Source organism: Glycine max, chromosome 5 (genome assembly GCF_000004515.6).
Source record: "Glycine max cultivar Williams 82 chromosome 5, Glycine_max_v4.0, whole genome shotgun sequence".
NCBI lineage: Eukaryota > Viridiplantae > Streptophyta > Magnoliopsida > Fabales > Fabaceae > Glycine > Glycine max.
This window is the reverse complement of record NC_038241.2, coordinates 36,717,256-36,735,031: the sequence shown is the minus strand read 5'-3', so window position 1 is coordinate 36,735,031 and position 17,776 is coordinate 36,717,256. Positions and strand designations below refer to the sequence as shown.

At 31.8% G+C, this 17,776-nt stretch overlaps 2 protein-coding genes across 2 annotated transcripts; both read left to right on the top strand.

The window, feature by feature from the left end:
- Positions 1–2,163: 2,163 nt before the first annotated feature.
- LOC100801537 (uncharacterized) lies at positions 2,164–3,981 on the top strand. The gene has a single exon (XM_003524219.5). It carries the CDS (start codon positions 2,436–2,438, stop codon positions 3,867–3,869), a length of 1,434 nt encoding a protein of 477 aa, XP_003524267.1. The 5' UTR covers positions 2,164–2,435; the 3' UTR covers positions 3,870–3,981.
- A 7,840-nt stretch (positions 3,982–11,821) lies between these two features.
- LOC100800996 (uncharacterized) lies at positions 11,822–16,862 on the top strand. Its single transcript, XM_003524218.4, has 4 exons — positions 11,822–12,208; positions 12,904–13,955; positions 14,753–15,620; positions 16,437–16,862. The coding sequence occupies exons 2-4, from the start codon at positions 12,987–12,989 to the stop codon at positions 16,481–16,483; spliced, it is 1,884 nt and encodes a 627-aa protein (XP_003524266.1). The 5' UTR covers positions 11,822–12,208; positions 12,904–12,986; the 3' UTR covers positions 16,484–16,862.
- The last annotated feature ends 914 nt before the right edge of the window (positions 16,863–17,776 follow it).

The following is a 17,776-nucleotide window of genomic DNA, read 5'->3' as shown; positions in this document are numbered from 1 at the left end:
TCTTGATGAATTGATGAGCACTAGTTATATATATAATACGAAATATTTCTGCACGAATGAGACAAAATTGAGAAGGAGAAAGTATATATAGGAAATCTTAACTAACTTCACCTTTGATTAATGATATTATCTCAAAATATCTTTCATTGAAATTGTGGAGAAATAAGACCGAGGAGAAGAAATAGGTGGCAAAATAAAAAAGATATTATATTATTGAAATTCACACTTTTATTATTTCCTTGTTGATATGCATAGAAATTGCACAATCCTTGAGTCTTTCGTCACTAATGATAGATTATAATGAAAACATAATTGATTATCAATGTTATTACACATTAAAATAGTTATTTTACTGCTGATAATCAATTACGAAGAATTCATAATTTAACTATCAATGTTGTATTTTTACTCCTCTCTGCTATTTTTCTCTTAAATCGAACACTTCTATTTTTCCTCTATTATGTTCATATTTCTTTCTTACTACCAAACATACTTATAGAAAGAAAAAAAGCTAAATTTCTTAATTTAAGATATATACGTTTTATCGAAAGACTTCTTATTTGCATCAATAACAGCGTAAACTCACTAAGTGAGATATAGGAAGATTTCTTACCATGTGGATAGGTAACGTATATAATTGTAATGCTTAACTTTCACCTAGGCGTAAATGTAATTGTTAATGTTAATAATACACATAATTTATTTAAAAAAAATAGATGAATTGGATTATGAGAGTCAACGACCGAAGAGATTTTATGAATTATTAAGCAATTCATACACATCTACATATTACTCATAAATAAAATTCTCACTTAGAGAGTAAATTTGAAGGCACATTTTGGTAAGATATCAATTTAATCTTTATCAATCATTATTTTTTATACTTTCTTACATTATAAATACAATATATGAGATATTTGTTGTTTTTTTCTGATTTTTGTTCTTAATTATAGGAAATGTAAAAATTATCTATCCATTTATAATCATTTTACATTTTTACTAATATAGTAGTAGTACTGTATAACGGTACGTACACAACAATGATAACATGTGCTCCCTTTTCACGTTCCATATATGTTCAGGCACTTCAGCATCTATGAAACATTTATTAGATTGCATCGTATTCCACTGACATCAATCTCGACATTAATATTCGCCGCATTTGTAGTAATTTTTTTTATTAGTTAAATATTTTGAAAATATAAGTAAGATTCATTAGATAAAGAAAAATGTATTCTCTTAATTCCCCGCTACAAATAAATTAAGAAATTATTAATTGATGTATTGTGACTAACGCTTGCCTACTACCTTCACATTTCATTTTTTTAGTCGACATAATTTAAATTAATTGTTCATACAGTTGTTAAATGAATGAGAAATATGACTGAAAAAGTTATAATTTTTTAAAACAAAAAGTAGATTTAAGCAAAGAAAAAGAGAAAATAATTTATAATTTTGGAGTACAAGAAATACATCATTTCGAGAATTTGAATAAATCTCAGTTAAATAATACATATATATATATAGTTAAAAGAATGTATTAAAATACGTGTTATTGACATTTATCTTAATCCAAATTTAGTTTTCCATTCAAAATAAGATTTTTATAATTTCAAGAGTTAATTAAAGTGTATATACTCCTAAGTCAGTATATTACTCTTGTTTCGTTGTTTTGTGGGCATTTTGGGTAACAAACTTACTGAAATTAGTGAGTTATTGTTGAGTATTGACCTCTATGATCTATGGATTTGTCTGAACTCGAACAAGTGGATGATTTTTCACTTATTTTATCCAGAATATAAAAATGGGACGCATCGAAGAGAATCCTAAATAATAAATAGAGCACTTGGGAGGGATTCTCTCCCGCGCTTATAGTGAGGTCAAATCTGAACCGCTGAATGGTCTCTAACACAGTATTTGGAGATGAGAGATAACATAATGTAGGGTGGAGATTAAGACAGAGAAAGTGAGGCAGCAATAGCTACGGGTCCGATAAACGGTGAGTTTGTTTGATTTATATATATTTTTAGAAATGGATAGAATTTATCTTTTAAAATAAATTTAAAAAATAGAAATAATTTAGATGAGTATATTAAAAAAAAATATTTTATTAAAATAAATAAATTTAAGCAAACTAATTCAATAATAACTCGTAAGGCAGTGAAATTCCACAATTTCATGCGCGCCATGTGATAGGTCTCCTTCTCCTGCCACTTTGGCAGCACACACTTCCACTCTCACTTCATTTTTCCACTTCACTACCCATAAAAACTATAAAATCGTCCCTTCCTTTCCTTTCTCTTCCGAAATCTGATTATTAAATTCGCATGTGAGTGTTCTATATATGTATTAATTACTACATATAGCTAGATCTTAGGGAGCGTCCTCTGTTTAATTTGTAGATCTTGCTTGAAGGAAAATATTCCTGGATACCAATGGCTCAACTCAATCACAGAGAGGTACTACTGTTCTATGTTCTTTTGTTCCTTTCTGTCTCTGTTTGCTTCAGTGCCACCTGGTTGGAACCTCAACATAGTAGAACAATGTTGGATGCCGAAAAAGAAGAGCAAGAGAAGCCTTTGAAAAAGAAAACCACCACCCAATCCAACAAAACCAACACCAAGCCCACTAGTAGTATTTCCTCAAAGAACCAAACCAAAACCATCAAATCCGACAACCTTATTTCCTCCAGAAACCAAACCAAAACCATCAAATCCAATCTCGTTTCCTCCAAAAACCAAACCAAAACCGTCAAATCCAATCTTGTTTCCTCCAAAAACCAAACCAAAACCACAAAATTACCCAGCAACAACATTTTCTCCAAAACCAAAAACCAAACCAAGCCACTCAAGCCTAGCTCCACCAATTCACCTTCCAAAACCAAACCCACCGACACTGCCCTCAGCAAGAAGCTCAATAGTAAGACCAAGAAGCTCAACGTCACATCAAAATCCCCACCCTCAAAACCCGGCACCACCGTTTCCATTTCAAGCAACAAGAAAACATTGGATCTCGCGAGACCCACTAACAAAACAACAAAAGCCACCGCCACCAACAAGCAAGCCAAAACAACAACAACAACAAACAAGAAACAACAAACTCAGAAGAAACCTACGAAACAAAAAGCACCACCGAGTTGGATCATGGAGGAGCTGGAAGAGGAAGATGATGATTTGGTTTCAGAGTTCACAGATCTACCCAACAAGTTCCACCGGACACTCCTCCCCGACCTGGAACGAATCTCCACCACTTCCAAAGCCTACATCACCAAAGCCAACAACGAAATGACCAAAGGCTTCAAACCCTACGTTGGCAAAAAATACGCACCTACCCTCGCCACCATTATCTCTTGCGCCTTCATACTCATCCCTCTCCTCTTAGTCTCTCTCCTCTGCACAAGAATCAAAGCCTATTTCTCCCTCCAGAAGATCTTAATCTTCATCCAAATCTATCTCTCCATCTACTTCACCATTCTCTGTGTCACGTCGTTCTTCACCGGCTTCGAACCCCTCAGGTTTCTATACTCTACTTCGCAGTCAACGTATCTGTGCCTGCAGGTGCTGCAGACCCTCGCTTACGTCTTCTACTTGCTGCTGCTCCTCATGTACCTCGTGCTCCTGTTCTCCACGGACTGTGGCCTGGCCTCCAAGTTCTTGGGCCTGGCTCAGGTCTTCGTCGGCTTCGCCGTTGGGCTGCATTATTACGTCACGGTCTTTCACAGGGTCGTGCTGCAGCAACCGCCCAAGACCAATTGGAAGATCCACGCCATTTACGCCACGTGTTTTCTGCTCATCTGTGTGCTTGCCGGAGCTGATAGAAGGAAAAAGACTTACGTGGAAGACGGTGGAGGAGAAGGCAAGAAAAATTGATTGAGAAGATACCTTTCTATTTATTTATTTTATTTATGATTATTATTATTACTATTATTATTTTCATTTTCATTTTCATTTGATTCAATCCAATAATTAAAGTTATCAAAAAGAAAAGGCAAAATTGCAAGCTTAATACTTCGTACATCATGACAACAACAGTTTCATGCCTCCTGATTTAATTTGGATGAAAACATAGCTGATCTTTTCTTATACTCTCTCTTATTTGACCCTGGAAAATGAAACAGAATCTGCAAAGTTTACTTATTATTTGAATTAAATTAGAATAGAGTATTTATTAGCAACGGTTTTTTTATATTTTCATTTCCGGTTAATAAAAAGATCGAGTGTTGACTGTTTGACTTCTTTGCATGAAAAATTTCAATTTGAACAAAAGGATAGTATAAAAAGCCGAAATTCACGAATTGGATTCCCCATGGTTGATGATTCATCGGAACTGACGGTGACGAGTATTAAAAGGAACTTTTCTGCTTCAATTTAATATAAAAGTAAAACTTTTAAAAAATTAAGATTTACCCAATTAAATATGTAATTGCGGAAGATCTCGATTCATGAAAAGCCTGAAGATAAAGAACGCCCAACTAATACATGTCAAGATACTCTTTTTTTTCTATTTACGAGAATGAGAAGGATTCAACGAAATTAGCATCCTTGGGTTGATAAAAAAGAGCAAAACACGTTATGACATGCACGTTAGCATCTAGAACAGTGGTTGTTAGTGGATTAATTTTGTAAATTTTTTGCATTTAGTATAAACAAAATTAATCTAATAAAACCTAATCTAGAAAAGTTAAAAATTGATCTAAGAAGTATAGAGATTTCTTTCAAAAAGCATAGGACATGTTTTGGAAACGAACCGTGTATTCTAAATTTATAAAAATGTTAGTATAGTGAAGGCATTTGCTCCCGTTACGCGTAATTAATTCCACCGATGCAAATAAATACGTAGTACTGAAGTATTTAAATTTGTGTATATAATAAACAAATTCTAAATGAACTCACCAATATGTTAATATCTTAGCACATGATTTATATGATTATTTAATTAACTTTACTGGTTTTTAGTTTTATGCGATGTCTATTGTAGTTTTCTGATTTGGCCACCGACAGTTTCTGATATCATATTGCCCTGCCATGTGGGAGCTGGTAATGTAACCAACTGGAGTTTGGAAAAGTGACTTCAGTTATTTAGGACAGAGCATCCTGAATCCAGCCTCATAAAGTCATAGTAGTAATTTGCTGACACTTTTCGTAAAGAAACCCTCCTCCAAGTTGGTGTATAGTGATTAAATTCTATAACGATTTTTGAACAAATACTTAATTTTAGTTGTTTAGAGATTTACGTATCATTAATCATTATATTAATATCTTTAGTCTCTGTAATTAACAATATTTTAAAAAAAAAATCCTTAAGATTGTAACTTTTTCACTCATTCTCCATTAAGTGGGTTTCAGAACTATACAGTGACTATATATAGTCGCTTATATTACAAGTTATAACAGTTGGATTCCATTAATGAAGTGCACTCTATGGTCTATAGACTATATAGTTCATGGTGAATTAGGACCCACTGCTTAAAGACTATATGAATTGGGTATGCACCGAAGGAGAGAGGCTGACCCAATTGTCTGGCTAGGGTCAATCAGATCGAAAGAGAAAGGTTGACCTAATGAGGCAACAACTCTCATAGAAGTCTTGTGTGTAGCAAAACCCTTATTTTGTTATGCAACGTAATCATTCGCAAATCATCAAACCATTATTACATTTTTTTTCCTTGTACATACCTCGTATTTATTGAAATGGAAAAATTACAAATGTTACGGGAAATTTGTTCTCAACTAAAACAATCTTAACCGTATATACTAATATTGACTATTTAATATTTATACTTGTATTTTAAAATTTATTGTTTATAAAAATAAATAATTTTCATTGGATATATATATATATATATATATATATATATATATATATGTGTGTGTGTGTGTGGAAGTTTTTTCTTATGAGAGAATAAGACAAATATTAATCATTAGATGTTATTGTAGATTATCTAACTTAAAATATAAAAATCAGATAACTTTTTAAAATGTTGGTATCACTTTAAGTAATTTTAAACCTTGACAATCATGTATAATGAAATGGTTAAACTTTTATTTCTCTTATCATCATATATCATACTTTAAATTAGATTAATAATGAGTATGTAATCTTTATTAAACAAAATTATTCTTAGGGTTCCATATCACATGATATTAATTTTTATATTTCATTATTTTTATGTAGTTATTAAAAGTATTTTAGTAAATTAAAAATAATTAGAATATATTTTAAACTAAATATTGCATAATGCAATCAAATTAACAATCAATTAATCTAAAAAAATTAATATGTATGTATATGATATTTGTACTTTGTTGGATGTTGGGTCGACTTCCTGAAGATTGACAACTCATGACCGACCTTCTATAAGCCTATTACTCTAAGGTCGAACTCTCTAAATCAATCTCTTAAAAGATGAAAATTCTCTAAGCCAAACTCTATATTGGTCTCTCCAAGTCAACCTTTTTCGGGTTGAAACTATACCACCGACCAATTTTAGCCTAATGTTTTGCACACAAATGCTGACCGAGAGGTTTGCCTTTCATTATATGAACTATCTCCTTAATTTTCTTATCCGCTACTCCGAAGATCATGAGAGGCAATCAACCCGTGACATGGGAAAACCACTCCCAATAATCTTGGAAGCAGGTTAAGATACGAACTATAATAAAATCCTAACACTAACCTAGGGAAGGATGTATCACATACTCGAATGCTTTGGATAAGTCAACTCTAATCCTGGTTGAGGATTCCTACACCGGAACAGTATATATACTAGGTAATACAATAAAACATATAGTTACAATATAATACTGATGAAATAATTTATTTAAAGTATATATTTATTTGAGCACAACTATTAATAAATCGAGTTTAGAAGACAATGTGTCTGTCGATGCTCTTGCTAATATGTTTATGGATTTTCATGATAGCTATGTTTTGTTTGGGTAAGCCCTTTTCGAGATTTGTACTCTTTGTTACTTTTTGATGCTAGGGGAGTTTCTCTCTCCTGTTCAGTAATCCTATAATTTATTTTTGGGCATAAGTCCCGCTTGTATTAAAAAGAAATAAAGAAACTGTAACTAATCATTTAGTTAACTAGATTTTAGATGAAATATTTATAATCTTAATAATTTAATGTATATATCAAATTTGCTCATTCTTAACATGTTATTTAGCCTATTTTAATATAATGTGATTTGAATTTCTTCTTTTAATTAATTTTAAATTATTGAAATTGTCAAATAAAAAACCATTACATTTTATGGTTTATAAATTCGAATAAAAGAAGTTCAATTCAAAAATATGAAAAAAATAATAATTAATACTTTAAATAAATGCATATATTCAGTTTAGCTTACCGTCAGTCATTATTTTTTTAACCTACGGATTAGTTATCCTACCCGAAGGCCCAGAGACAGAGACGTGAAGAGCATAGGATCTATTCTAGCCATCTAATTCTAGGTCTACCACTAACCTTCGAACCAAAAAATACCAAAGCAGATATGACTCATGGTTCCCTACGCACATAACAGGCTGTTCCTGCAATAATTCAGGGAAAAATAAAAATGCAAAAACTGTAAAATTGCGATTTAATTTGACATATTTCTAATGAGAAGTTATTGGATACAATTGTTTCATTTTTATAAAAATATTTTTTAAATAAATTTATCCTGTAAGTAAACATTTTAGACATCATGATAATACATTATAATTAGATGTAAATTATTAATGATAATGTATCAAAGTTATCTATTAAATATATGTGTCTATGTGAAAAAAATATTTTCTATTATGTTATTTAGATTAAAAAAATGTATTGAAAAATATCTAAATTTTATTTAAGATATATCTTCAATGCTTTTTTTTTCCTGAATAACACGAGCAAATAATTATTTTCTTCATTTTCTTTTTATTCTAAATAACTATAATGACTTTTTTATGTACGTTATTTAAATTATCACTACTAGTTCAACTCTAACAGTTTAATTGAAATTATTTTGATATATTTATTCTACTCTTCAGAATTTTTTTTATTCAATACTTTCATCGTTTTGAATACTGTCTTAATAATTTTGATTGATTAAATAATATATAAGGCTTACTGGATTATGTAAAATATATTATTATTAATTAGGACCATAAATGTTTATATTAACATTGCATCAAAATAAAGTTATACGTGACAATATAGGTTATTAATAAAAATGATAATATAGTTGATTTTCATAGCCAAGGTGGGTTTGAGTTTAAAACTCACAACCCCGCTTAATCTGCGGGCCAGGATAGATAAAAAATAAATAAAATACTAACAGTGAAAAACAGTATAAAAACTTATATTGTCAATTTATTTTAATTTCTTCTTTTTTATTTAAGATTTATCATTTTAATTTTGTCATTTATAATTTAAATTTTCCATCTCTTGAATGATGATTTAGTGGAAAATATCTATATGAATTAACTTGAAAGGTGAGTAATTTTTGGTAAAAAAAATAAAGTGTACAAGTTTGAATACACGTCTAAATGATTAAAGTGTGTGGTTGATGTGAATATATGAAGCTTTTCATTAAAATTTTACGTCAAAATTAAAATGCATGTGATTTTCTAAAAAATTGGACGCAGTGTGATAATCACATCAATCGAGAGAAGAAAATATTAGTATAATCTATTCAATAGTATTATTAATATTAATTAATCTTGAGTAAAGAATAATGTGTACTGGGTCATTCAAAATCAAATCTTTCACTTTTTGATTTCTTCTTCGCTGTCACTAAGCGTGGGTTTGAATGTTATTGGCCCATGTCCCATGCACACTTCAAAATTATACGCTAGTGCGCAATTGGCCCCATTGATGGGGTCACGCCGAAACACAACCCATACAAAAAGCGGAATGTATGAGGAAAAAAAAAAGAATTATAGCTGTGTTAGTACGTAGTACCCTATTTTTTTCCATAAAAAATACCAATCCAACTCGTTAATATTTTATTGGATAAATATGTAACTTTTTTAGGAAGGATAAATATAAATATGTAAGTTACAAAACAAGTAAAATTGAGAATTTGTGACGGAAATTATGCCACCAGAATTGTGTATGATTTTTGTGTAAGTAAATTCGGGTTAAATATCATTTTTTAATGAGGATTTCATATTCAATGCATATCTAGGTTGATTTATTTTAAAATTGATTATTTAACTATTTTATTGTTTTTTTAATAATAACTAACTCTTTAAAAAAAAGCTTCTCAAACATTGACAAAAATAAGTTGCTATTTTGATTTTCCAAAATATTTTAATTATTTAATTATAAAAATTAACAACATTAAAACAGTTCTTATGATCATAGACACGAATAGGGAATTAATTTGACGCCATTTTTTTATATAATTGATAGTATCGTTTTCAATTATTAGTAGACTAAATTATATTCACGATAAAAAAAATAATGGTAGTATTTTCATATATTAATTTTTACAAAAACTAAACTAATAATACTTTTATGATCAAGAAAATAAATTAATATTATTTTTTAAAAGAAAAAAAAATAAAATAACTTTAGAAATTAAATGAATGTTTACCTTCCCAAATTTATAATGTAAACCCAAAATTTTATGAATATGATTATTGTTCATTATCATATTATTGGTATAAATTATTTATAAATTTTATTGATGATTAACTTTAATGAATATTTTTATCTTTTAACATTGAAAATTTATTATTAATCAACTAATTTTCAAGACTTAAGTATTAGATTACCGAAATAAACTTAATCTTGCATTTTTTTTTTTGGAAATGTTGCATTGTAGGCCTAACTATCAACAAAATAAATACATAGTTGGCTTAAAGCTTTTTTTATATATGTAATTTAGTTTTTTTATTTATTTTTCTTATTGTCATTTTTTTTAATCATTATAAATTATGTTTGTTTTATTCTTTTCCTTAAAAGTAGTTTAAATAACATTTTTTACTATTCAAAATATTATCTAAAGAACTTTAAAACAAAAAATTAAATGAAAATATTTTTTAAGGACTAAAAAGAACATAATTTTACAAAAAAAAACTCAAAATATATTTAAACTTTTTATTTATTCATATTGTGATTATAAACTTCAACTTAAAGCAACTAAGGATTAAATCTTTCAGAATTTTTAATTAAATAAGAGATTGTAAAAATATATATTTCCTTTCACGTAATCATAATAGAAAATTTTGTTGGTGACACGATAACAATGTGACCAAGCACTGACACGATAACAATGCAATCATAATAGAAAATATATATACTGCTGTCTTGAAAAAAATTAAAATGTTATATTAATGTCATTATATTTTTTTTATGATAAATATCAAATTCGTTCATAAAAGTGTAACTTTTTGACATTTGAGTTTTTGGAAAATGAAAATTTATTATTATTTTTTAAAATTTGTAAAATCATTGATATATTAATTTTCGCACAAATTTGATCATTAAAGTTTAACGTTTTTGTTGACTTAACAAACGAAAACTGAAATATAAAAAAAAAATTGTCAATTTGGTGGTTGATCTGGCATAACTAATTTGTCATCAAAATATTGATGGATTATTTTGTTTTTTTTTCTTCTTGCATAAGGACCATAGCAATGACGATGATGGTGTGATAATCGAAGAACAAATCAGATTATGAAGAAGGGAATTGAATCCCATACTCTACACAAAATATAATTTTTTATTTGAGTCTACACCTTTGCACATGCTATTCTCTACACAAAATATAATTGCAACTAGATTTTTCTTCAAATTATACTAATCCAATAAACCAAAAAATCATAAATGAAGAAATTGCAACAACAAAAGAGGTTTGTTTGTATGTTCTTCGTGAAAAATCACAAAAAATAAAAGAAAACATAAAAAAAGGTTGAGAATTAAGTAAACCTATAAGCTTGAATGAGGTGGTGTTAATGAGAGGAATAAGATGGGTAGTGAAGAGAAAAGAGAAAACAAAGAAAATGTAGAGAGAAACAAATACAACTGAAGTGAAAATGGTGAAAGTTTAGATCCTTGAAGGTGGAATTTGATGATTCACCACTATGATGTCGTCATTTCAAATAATACATGTCTCAACCAACACAAATTTAGCACTCTCCTCCATATCTCATCCAACTTCATTGTCAACCCTCTCTTAAACCCACAATCCTTTGCCACATGTTCGCCCTTGGCATCCTCTCCGACAAGGCCACCATCACCATTGTCATGTGCATTGGTGTGACGAAAGACAATTTTGGATTACACATTTGAGTTGGTGAAGGGCATGGGCAAATGCAACAATGCTTCTCTGAAGCTTCGAACCTACAACCTTGTGTTGCTTTGCTTCTGTGAAATGTTTGGCATAGATAAAGCCTACCAGGTGGATGAGCATGTGAGTGAGGTTGGATTGAGCTTGGAGGAATGAGGGATGGTGGCATGATCACGAATGGGTTGGGGAGAAGGATTGAGTTATAAGTAGAATTGAGTTGATTATTTTCTAGCGATGATCAATGTGTTGCTTAATGGTATGACAACCAAGTATCAATGGTGGATTGTTTGGATTTAGGTTTGGTTCGTGGGTAAATTGTGGGAGTGTCGAATTTGTAGATTTGATAGGAAAAGTTTAAGGAAAGGATTGTCAGAAATATTTTTTCAACAAATTATACTTTAAGTATTTATTCAAATTTCTATTTATTAGACATTAATGTTGTAGTATTTGATTAATTTTTTTTTTCATTTCTTTTCTATTTAGTTTTCCCTCCCTCCACCAAAGAATAAAATAAGTACCAAAAAATAAAATAAAATCAATCATTTAAAATTTATACTTGAACAGTACAGTACAGTGTGTAGTAGAACCCCAGCATTATTCCGTTGTCTTCCTTCTCCGTTGCTCACTCTCTTTCTCTCTCTCTCTCTCTGGAGTTCTAACCTAGATCAAAGATAACGGTGCTGTGAGAAAAGCGTGAGAGAGAAGGAGAGAGCCAAAAATTCATAAAGCATCCGAGGAACACGTGAATTCCGACATGTAACGGTCGAAAGTTGTAACCCACGACGACGAATTTGGATCTGTCGTTTACAACCATTGCCGATCTCCGCCTTAAACGACGCTTCACTGAAACCACCAGACTCTTCCTCCTCACCGTTACAACTTCACAGCTTCTGTGTAGTGTTCTACTTTTCCCGTTACTGTCAGAAGACCGTTGAACAACGAGGGTAATCTTATCACTCACTTTTTTTTTGCACGTTGAATCGATTGCGGCCACCGGGAAAACCGGTTGTTTCTACTGCGTAATCGATTCCGCAACACAACAAGGACAAAATATAAGTTTTTTTGTTTTTTTTTTTTGAGAATTTGGTTGACTTATATGGGAATGTTGATACTGTGACTGGTTTGTAGGTACTAGCTAGGTAGTATGATCCTCTTCTTATCCTATCTCTTTCCGTGATTCACTCTGGGTTTGACTTTCCATGTGAGAATATTTAAGGGTTTTTCTGTTTCAGCAACCACTGTTTCTTTACCCTTACTATTTCAGATGGAAAAGGAAAAAAATAAATGTTGAGAGTCAGTGTTTTTTGTTATTAATTAAAATGTTTGATGATGTGGGTGTGTCTGTTTTTGTCTCTTTTAACGCTGGTGCGGAAGAAGCACTTAAAACAATTTTGACTTGCAATTTAATATTCATGATTTGTGGTTGTATTTTGATGTAGTTTGGACTCGTGTGTGGAGGTTTTGCAATGAGTTGGGCATTTTTATTAGGGCATGGGAAATGGTCGTGAAAAGAAACGATGCTTTGCGTTTTTTATTTATTTTACTTATTCTTTCTGAGAATCTAATGTTGTTTAGGGAACTACAGATGAATTGGTCTTTTGGGTGCCGATTACTGATCTGATATATGGCATGTGTGCAGTTTTGAAGTGGTTTTCTTTCTTCAGCTGCCTGATGAGGAATTGATTTGTTGATCTCCGAGGTTGTTGTTCTAATTTATCGAGCATGGATAAGGTTTCATCAGACTGTCCGTACCCGGGATGCTTCTTTTGTGTCATGAAGGAAGGGAATCCAAGCAAGCGCAGAGCAAGTGTACTGAAATTCTTTAGAGAACTTCCGTGTCAAGATGATGATGGTCAGGTTCTCCCTATCAGTGGCCTTTGGAACACTGCTATGGCACACCCAAATGACCCGGAGTTCCTAGAGCTAGGAATATTTGAATGCATGTCTGCTCTCATATGGAAGGGACTGAAGAACAGGCGCTGGCTTTCTCATGACCAAAATATATATATTCCTTATTATGCAGCTCATATCATCGGTTCCTACACAATGAATATGGAAGAATTTGCAGAAAGTGCCGTGCATGCTGGGGTCATTCCTCCTTTGGTCGAGCTTTTACGAGGTAGATTAACTTGGGTTGAGCAGAGGGTGGCGGTTAGAGCATTGGGACACTTGGCTACATATGCCAGCACTTTTCCAGCCATAGCAAGTCATGGTGAAATTCTTGAGCTCTCCATCCAATTGGCAATGAGTTCCCTGGAAATAGTTTATTCACACTTTTACCAATATGTTGATAGAAGACTTAGCTATCATTGTGATCTGCTTACACGTGGCATGGGTGGTGTTGAAATGGAGTCCAGGAAGGCTGAGGAATGGGCTAGTCAGTTGCAGTGTTGGTCCCTTCAGCTAATTAATTGCTTTGCTTTTAAACATGAATTTCTTCCTACCATATGCAAACCCGAATTTCTGATAAAACTACCTGGCATGTGGGGTGGACTTGTTAATGAAAATTCACCTGCTGGTATTGGTTTATTAAGAACAATTTGTCATCAAAAACTTGGTAGGGGGCCTGTTGCCAGTTGCCCTGGTATTATTGATGCATTGTGTAATATTGCTCGGTCTTCAGATGATTGGCAGTATATGGCTATTGATTGCCTTCTATGGCTGCTTGAAGATCCCAATACATGTCACAAGGTAAAACTTCCACAACTTTGCATTGGTATCTGGTTCTGTTACTTCACATCTGTTAAGCTTGTTTGCACTGATGAACACTGAGAATTAAGGAATACTATTGATTGTCTGGGAAAGAATGCTTTGATTAAAATGTGAATGAAAGTTGACTCTTGTGCCTTAAACTAACTTCAATTAAAGAAAAATGAAAGTAAGAGCAGCTGTTGTGCATAATCTCAAGCACTTTTATTAGGCATGGACCTTCACCTTGAGATTTATCACACCGCTTGCCTCTTTTTTGTATTTCTCCTTGGTTCAAAAAGTTTTTCAATTTCTCAAATTTCATTGATAGTTGAGGTCTGATGTGGGAAATCTACTGGATGAGATGATTTCTGAATACAAGAATGGTAATCTGTTGAGAAGGAAATAAAGAATGGTTTTAGCTAAGTATTTTGTTTTGTATAGCTGTTTCATTTGAACATCTAAAGACATTGCTGTTGGGAATAATATTTCAAGCTCGTGGTCATGCGTAGGCTACTTACTTAAAACTAGTTATTACTTCCCTCACCAGTGTCCCCAAAGGAAGGTGGCTGGTCCTTGTCAAGACACCAATGAATTTGTAAAGTGTAAACTAGATGCATACTAACAAAGTAACAATACCTTGTGTCCAAAGAATTACTCATTTTTAAATTTCTCCTTACTGGCCTGATGCTTTCATTTATACAAGCACCAATTGCTAGAGATTATGACTATGAGTTTACATCATTTGAATATTGTAAATTGATTCTTTGTTTGATAAGGCCTTGGTATGTATTATGTAGGTGATTGATAAAGTGGTGCCTGCATTAGTTGACCTTGCTGAGATTACAACTCTGGGTGATCATAAAAAGCTTGGCGATTTAGTTGTTAATGTTCTTCAAGAGTGCATCCAGTCTCAAGGGTCAGGACGAAGCTCGATTAGTAGTCATACTAAAGAGCAGATTGAGGATATTTTAAATTCAAAGCAGAGATTAAAGTGGGAAAAGAATATGCCCAAGGAAGATCTACATATTAAGCAGGCTGCAGCGCTGGTTGTCAAACTTGAAGGAAATTCTCTGTTCTCATCTGGAAGTATTGCTGGAGCTGCATCAAAATACTCTGAAGCTTTGGCATTGTGTCCTATGAGATCAAGGAAGGAGAGAGTTGTTCTATACAGTAATCGTGCTCAATGCCACCTTTTGCTGCAACAACCTTTGGCTGCCATAAGTGATGCTACCCGTGCACTATGTCTCCATAAACCTGTCAATCGTCATGCCAAAAGCCTTTGGAGACGAGCACAAGCTTATGACATGCTTGGATTAGCGAAAGAGAGTTTATTGGATGCTATTTTATTTATAAATGAGTGCTCTCAGTCAAATGATCCTGATCTCTCACTGAGGCAAAATAAAGTTCCAGATTATGCCGAGCGTTTAGTTAAGAAGCAGATGCGTGCTGCTTGGTTATTTCGAGAGGCAGCTATTAAGCATGGTGGGGTCCATAGTCAGGGTGATGGCGGTGATATGTATGGCCCAGAGACTGATGATTCTGAATGGGAGACAGCTAGTGAAAGTGATATAGGAAATGATGGACGGGATGACATGGGCGAAGACGACGATGGTGATTGGAATAATGATGATGAGAGGAAAAATTATGACAAACCCTCGATGAAAGGTATTTTCACTATAAATTTCCTATTTATATGCTTTATTAATAATCTCCATTATTATGTGATCCTACTTCGTGCTTGTGATTATGCATGTTTGATATGGGGAGTGGGGACTGGAATTGGCTAATATGCCAAAGAGTTTGCATTTTAAAGTAAAAGGCAAAAATAATAGGTCCTATCAACTTGAAATATGGATATGCAAATTCTTGTGGATGACATTGTTCCCACCCGAAAGGAACACCAACTGTCTATTTGGGAAAAACTAATACAACAACGTTGAACTTTTCAGTTTGCTAAAATATGTATATGGTGGAGATTTTTCTTCAATGTTTTTATCATGTGTATATAATCTGTATCTCAGCTTTAGTTTCGACTTTTAGACTTCTTGAAAAGAATTGGTCTCCTATGCGACTCTGGATTTTGGGTAACCAGCCTTTCCTTGTTTGTAGCATCACTTGACCACCCTTCGGAACGCTGATAAAACCAGACGTCCTGTACTTCTTGCCTTGGTACTGTGTCTGATAAAACCATTGAATAGTTCAGATCGTTGCCCTTTATATGGTTAGTCAGACACAGGCTGTGATTTATACTTATGCAAACGAGTAAATTTGATTGAATAGGTTGGAACCAGATTTAAAAAGAAAAGAATAATTGTTGGAAAAAGTTAATATGCTATTGCTTACAAAAACAACTGCACCCCTAATCTTACTAAATCACATAGTTTTTAATTACTGAATTAAGATGCAAATTGCAATTATTATATATGGCATCTTTTTGCAAGTGGTGTAATGCCTAATCCTCAAAAGTTTGGTTTCCTCCAGATATAAAGCATGGATACAATGTGCAGCTTGCGGAAGAAGAACCTTGACAATAGTAATCCTTGCATTTAATTGTTCTCTCCAGCACGAATGAAGCAGGGTTGGCTGCTGTGACTAACTCTACATGCTTTGTGGGATTTAAAAGAGAAAATTCTAAGTCGCTCGTTGTAGTAAGTGGCAGGTTGAAAGTGATGAGTGAGTTTTTGGTCTTACGATTATTTGAGGTTGATAATTTATATAAACTTTTCCATGTTCCATATTTGTTCTCCCCATCGTTCTTGTCAAGTGTAAAAATTGAAGATTTTAAGTTTGGAGAACTACATAGCGTTTGGAGGATGTGAAGTTTTTTTTTTTTTCCTTTATTTTCCCCGGAGGTTTGTGTATATAAATCCTTTGTGCTTAAGTTTTCTGAGTCCGTTTCCACTATTATTTTGGTTGCAGCTTGCCTGATTATTTGTGCATGTTATAGTTTCTTTCATCCATTCTGATGATTGGTTTCTAATTTAGAACAGAATTATGTTCTTTAAATTATTTTAAAAAGCTGTTGAAATTTATTATTTTTTTAAAGTTAATTCAAACATGTATTAATTGAAGGTTTAAATATATTTTTATTCTTATAATTTAGTATTTTTTTTTACTTTTAGTGCTTGTGAAATTTTTTGTTTTTGTTTTTAGTCATTGTAAATTATGTTTTTGTTTTTAGTTCTTAAAATACTTTAATAACACTTTAATTAGGAAAATAAAAAATATTATCTAAAGTGTCACAAGAATGAAAAACAGAAAAATATATGATTTGCAAGAATTAAAAATATATATGTATTTTTTTTGTAAGGATTAAAAGTAAAAAAAATATTAAATTGAATGGACTAAAAAATATTTAAATCTTAATTAAATAATAAATTACTAAAAAGATATTTCAATCTGGACTAATAAAATTGGTTTTTAAATCTAACGGTGTCTGCGGGATAAGATTTTTTTTTAAGGCTAATAAATAAGAGATGCGAATGGGGTGGGACAAGTCTGGTCACGTGCATGCTTGCTAATTGCCATTTTGAGTAATGATATCTAACTAACCCACTGCCTATATTTCTACTTCTTTTGGCATGCCTATTTCAACTATTATTATTATTATTTTGTTATAAATCCCAAATTATTGTAGCTCCAGCAATGTATTTCTGTCCATTCTTATACACTGGTTCTCAATATTTCTAAATTCAGTACTTTTCAACATTTTTTTTTTGTTTCATTTCAATAGAACTAACTCATGAATAGTAATCTAATTCTAAACTCATTTAAAATATTTTGAAAACAATATTTCTTATAAATCCAATTCGAAATATTGT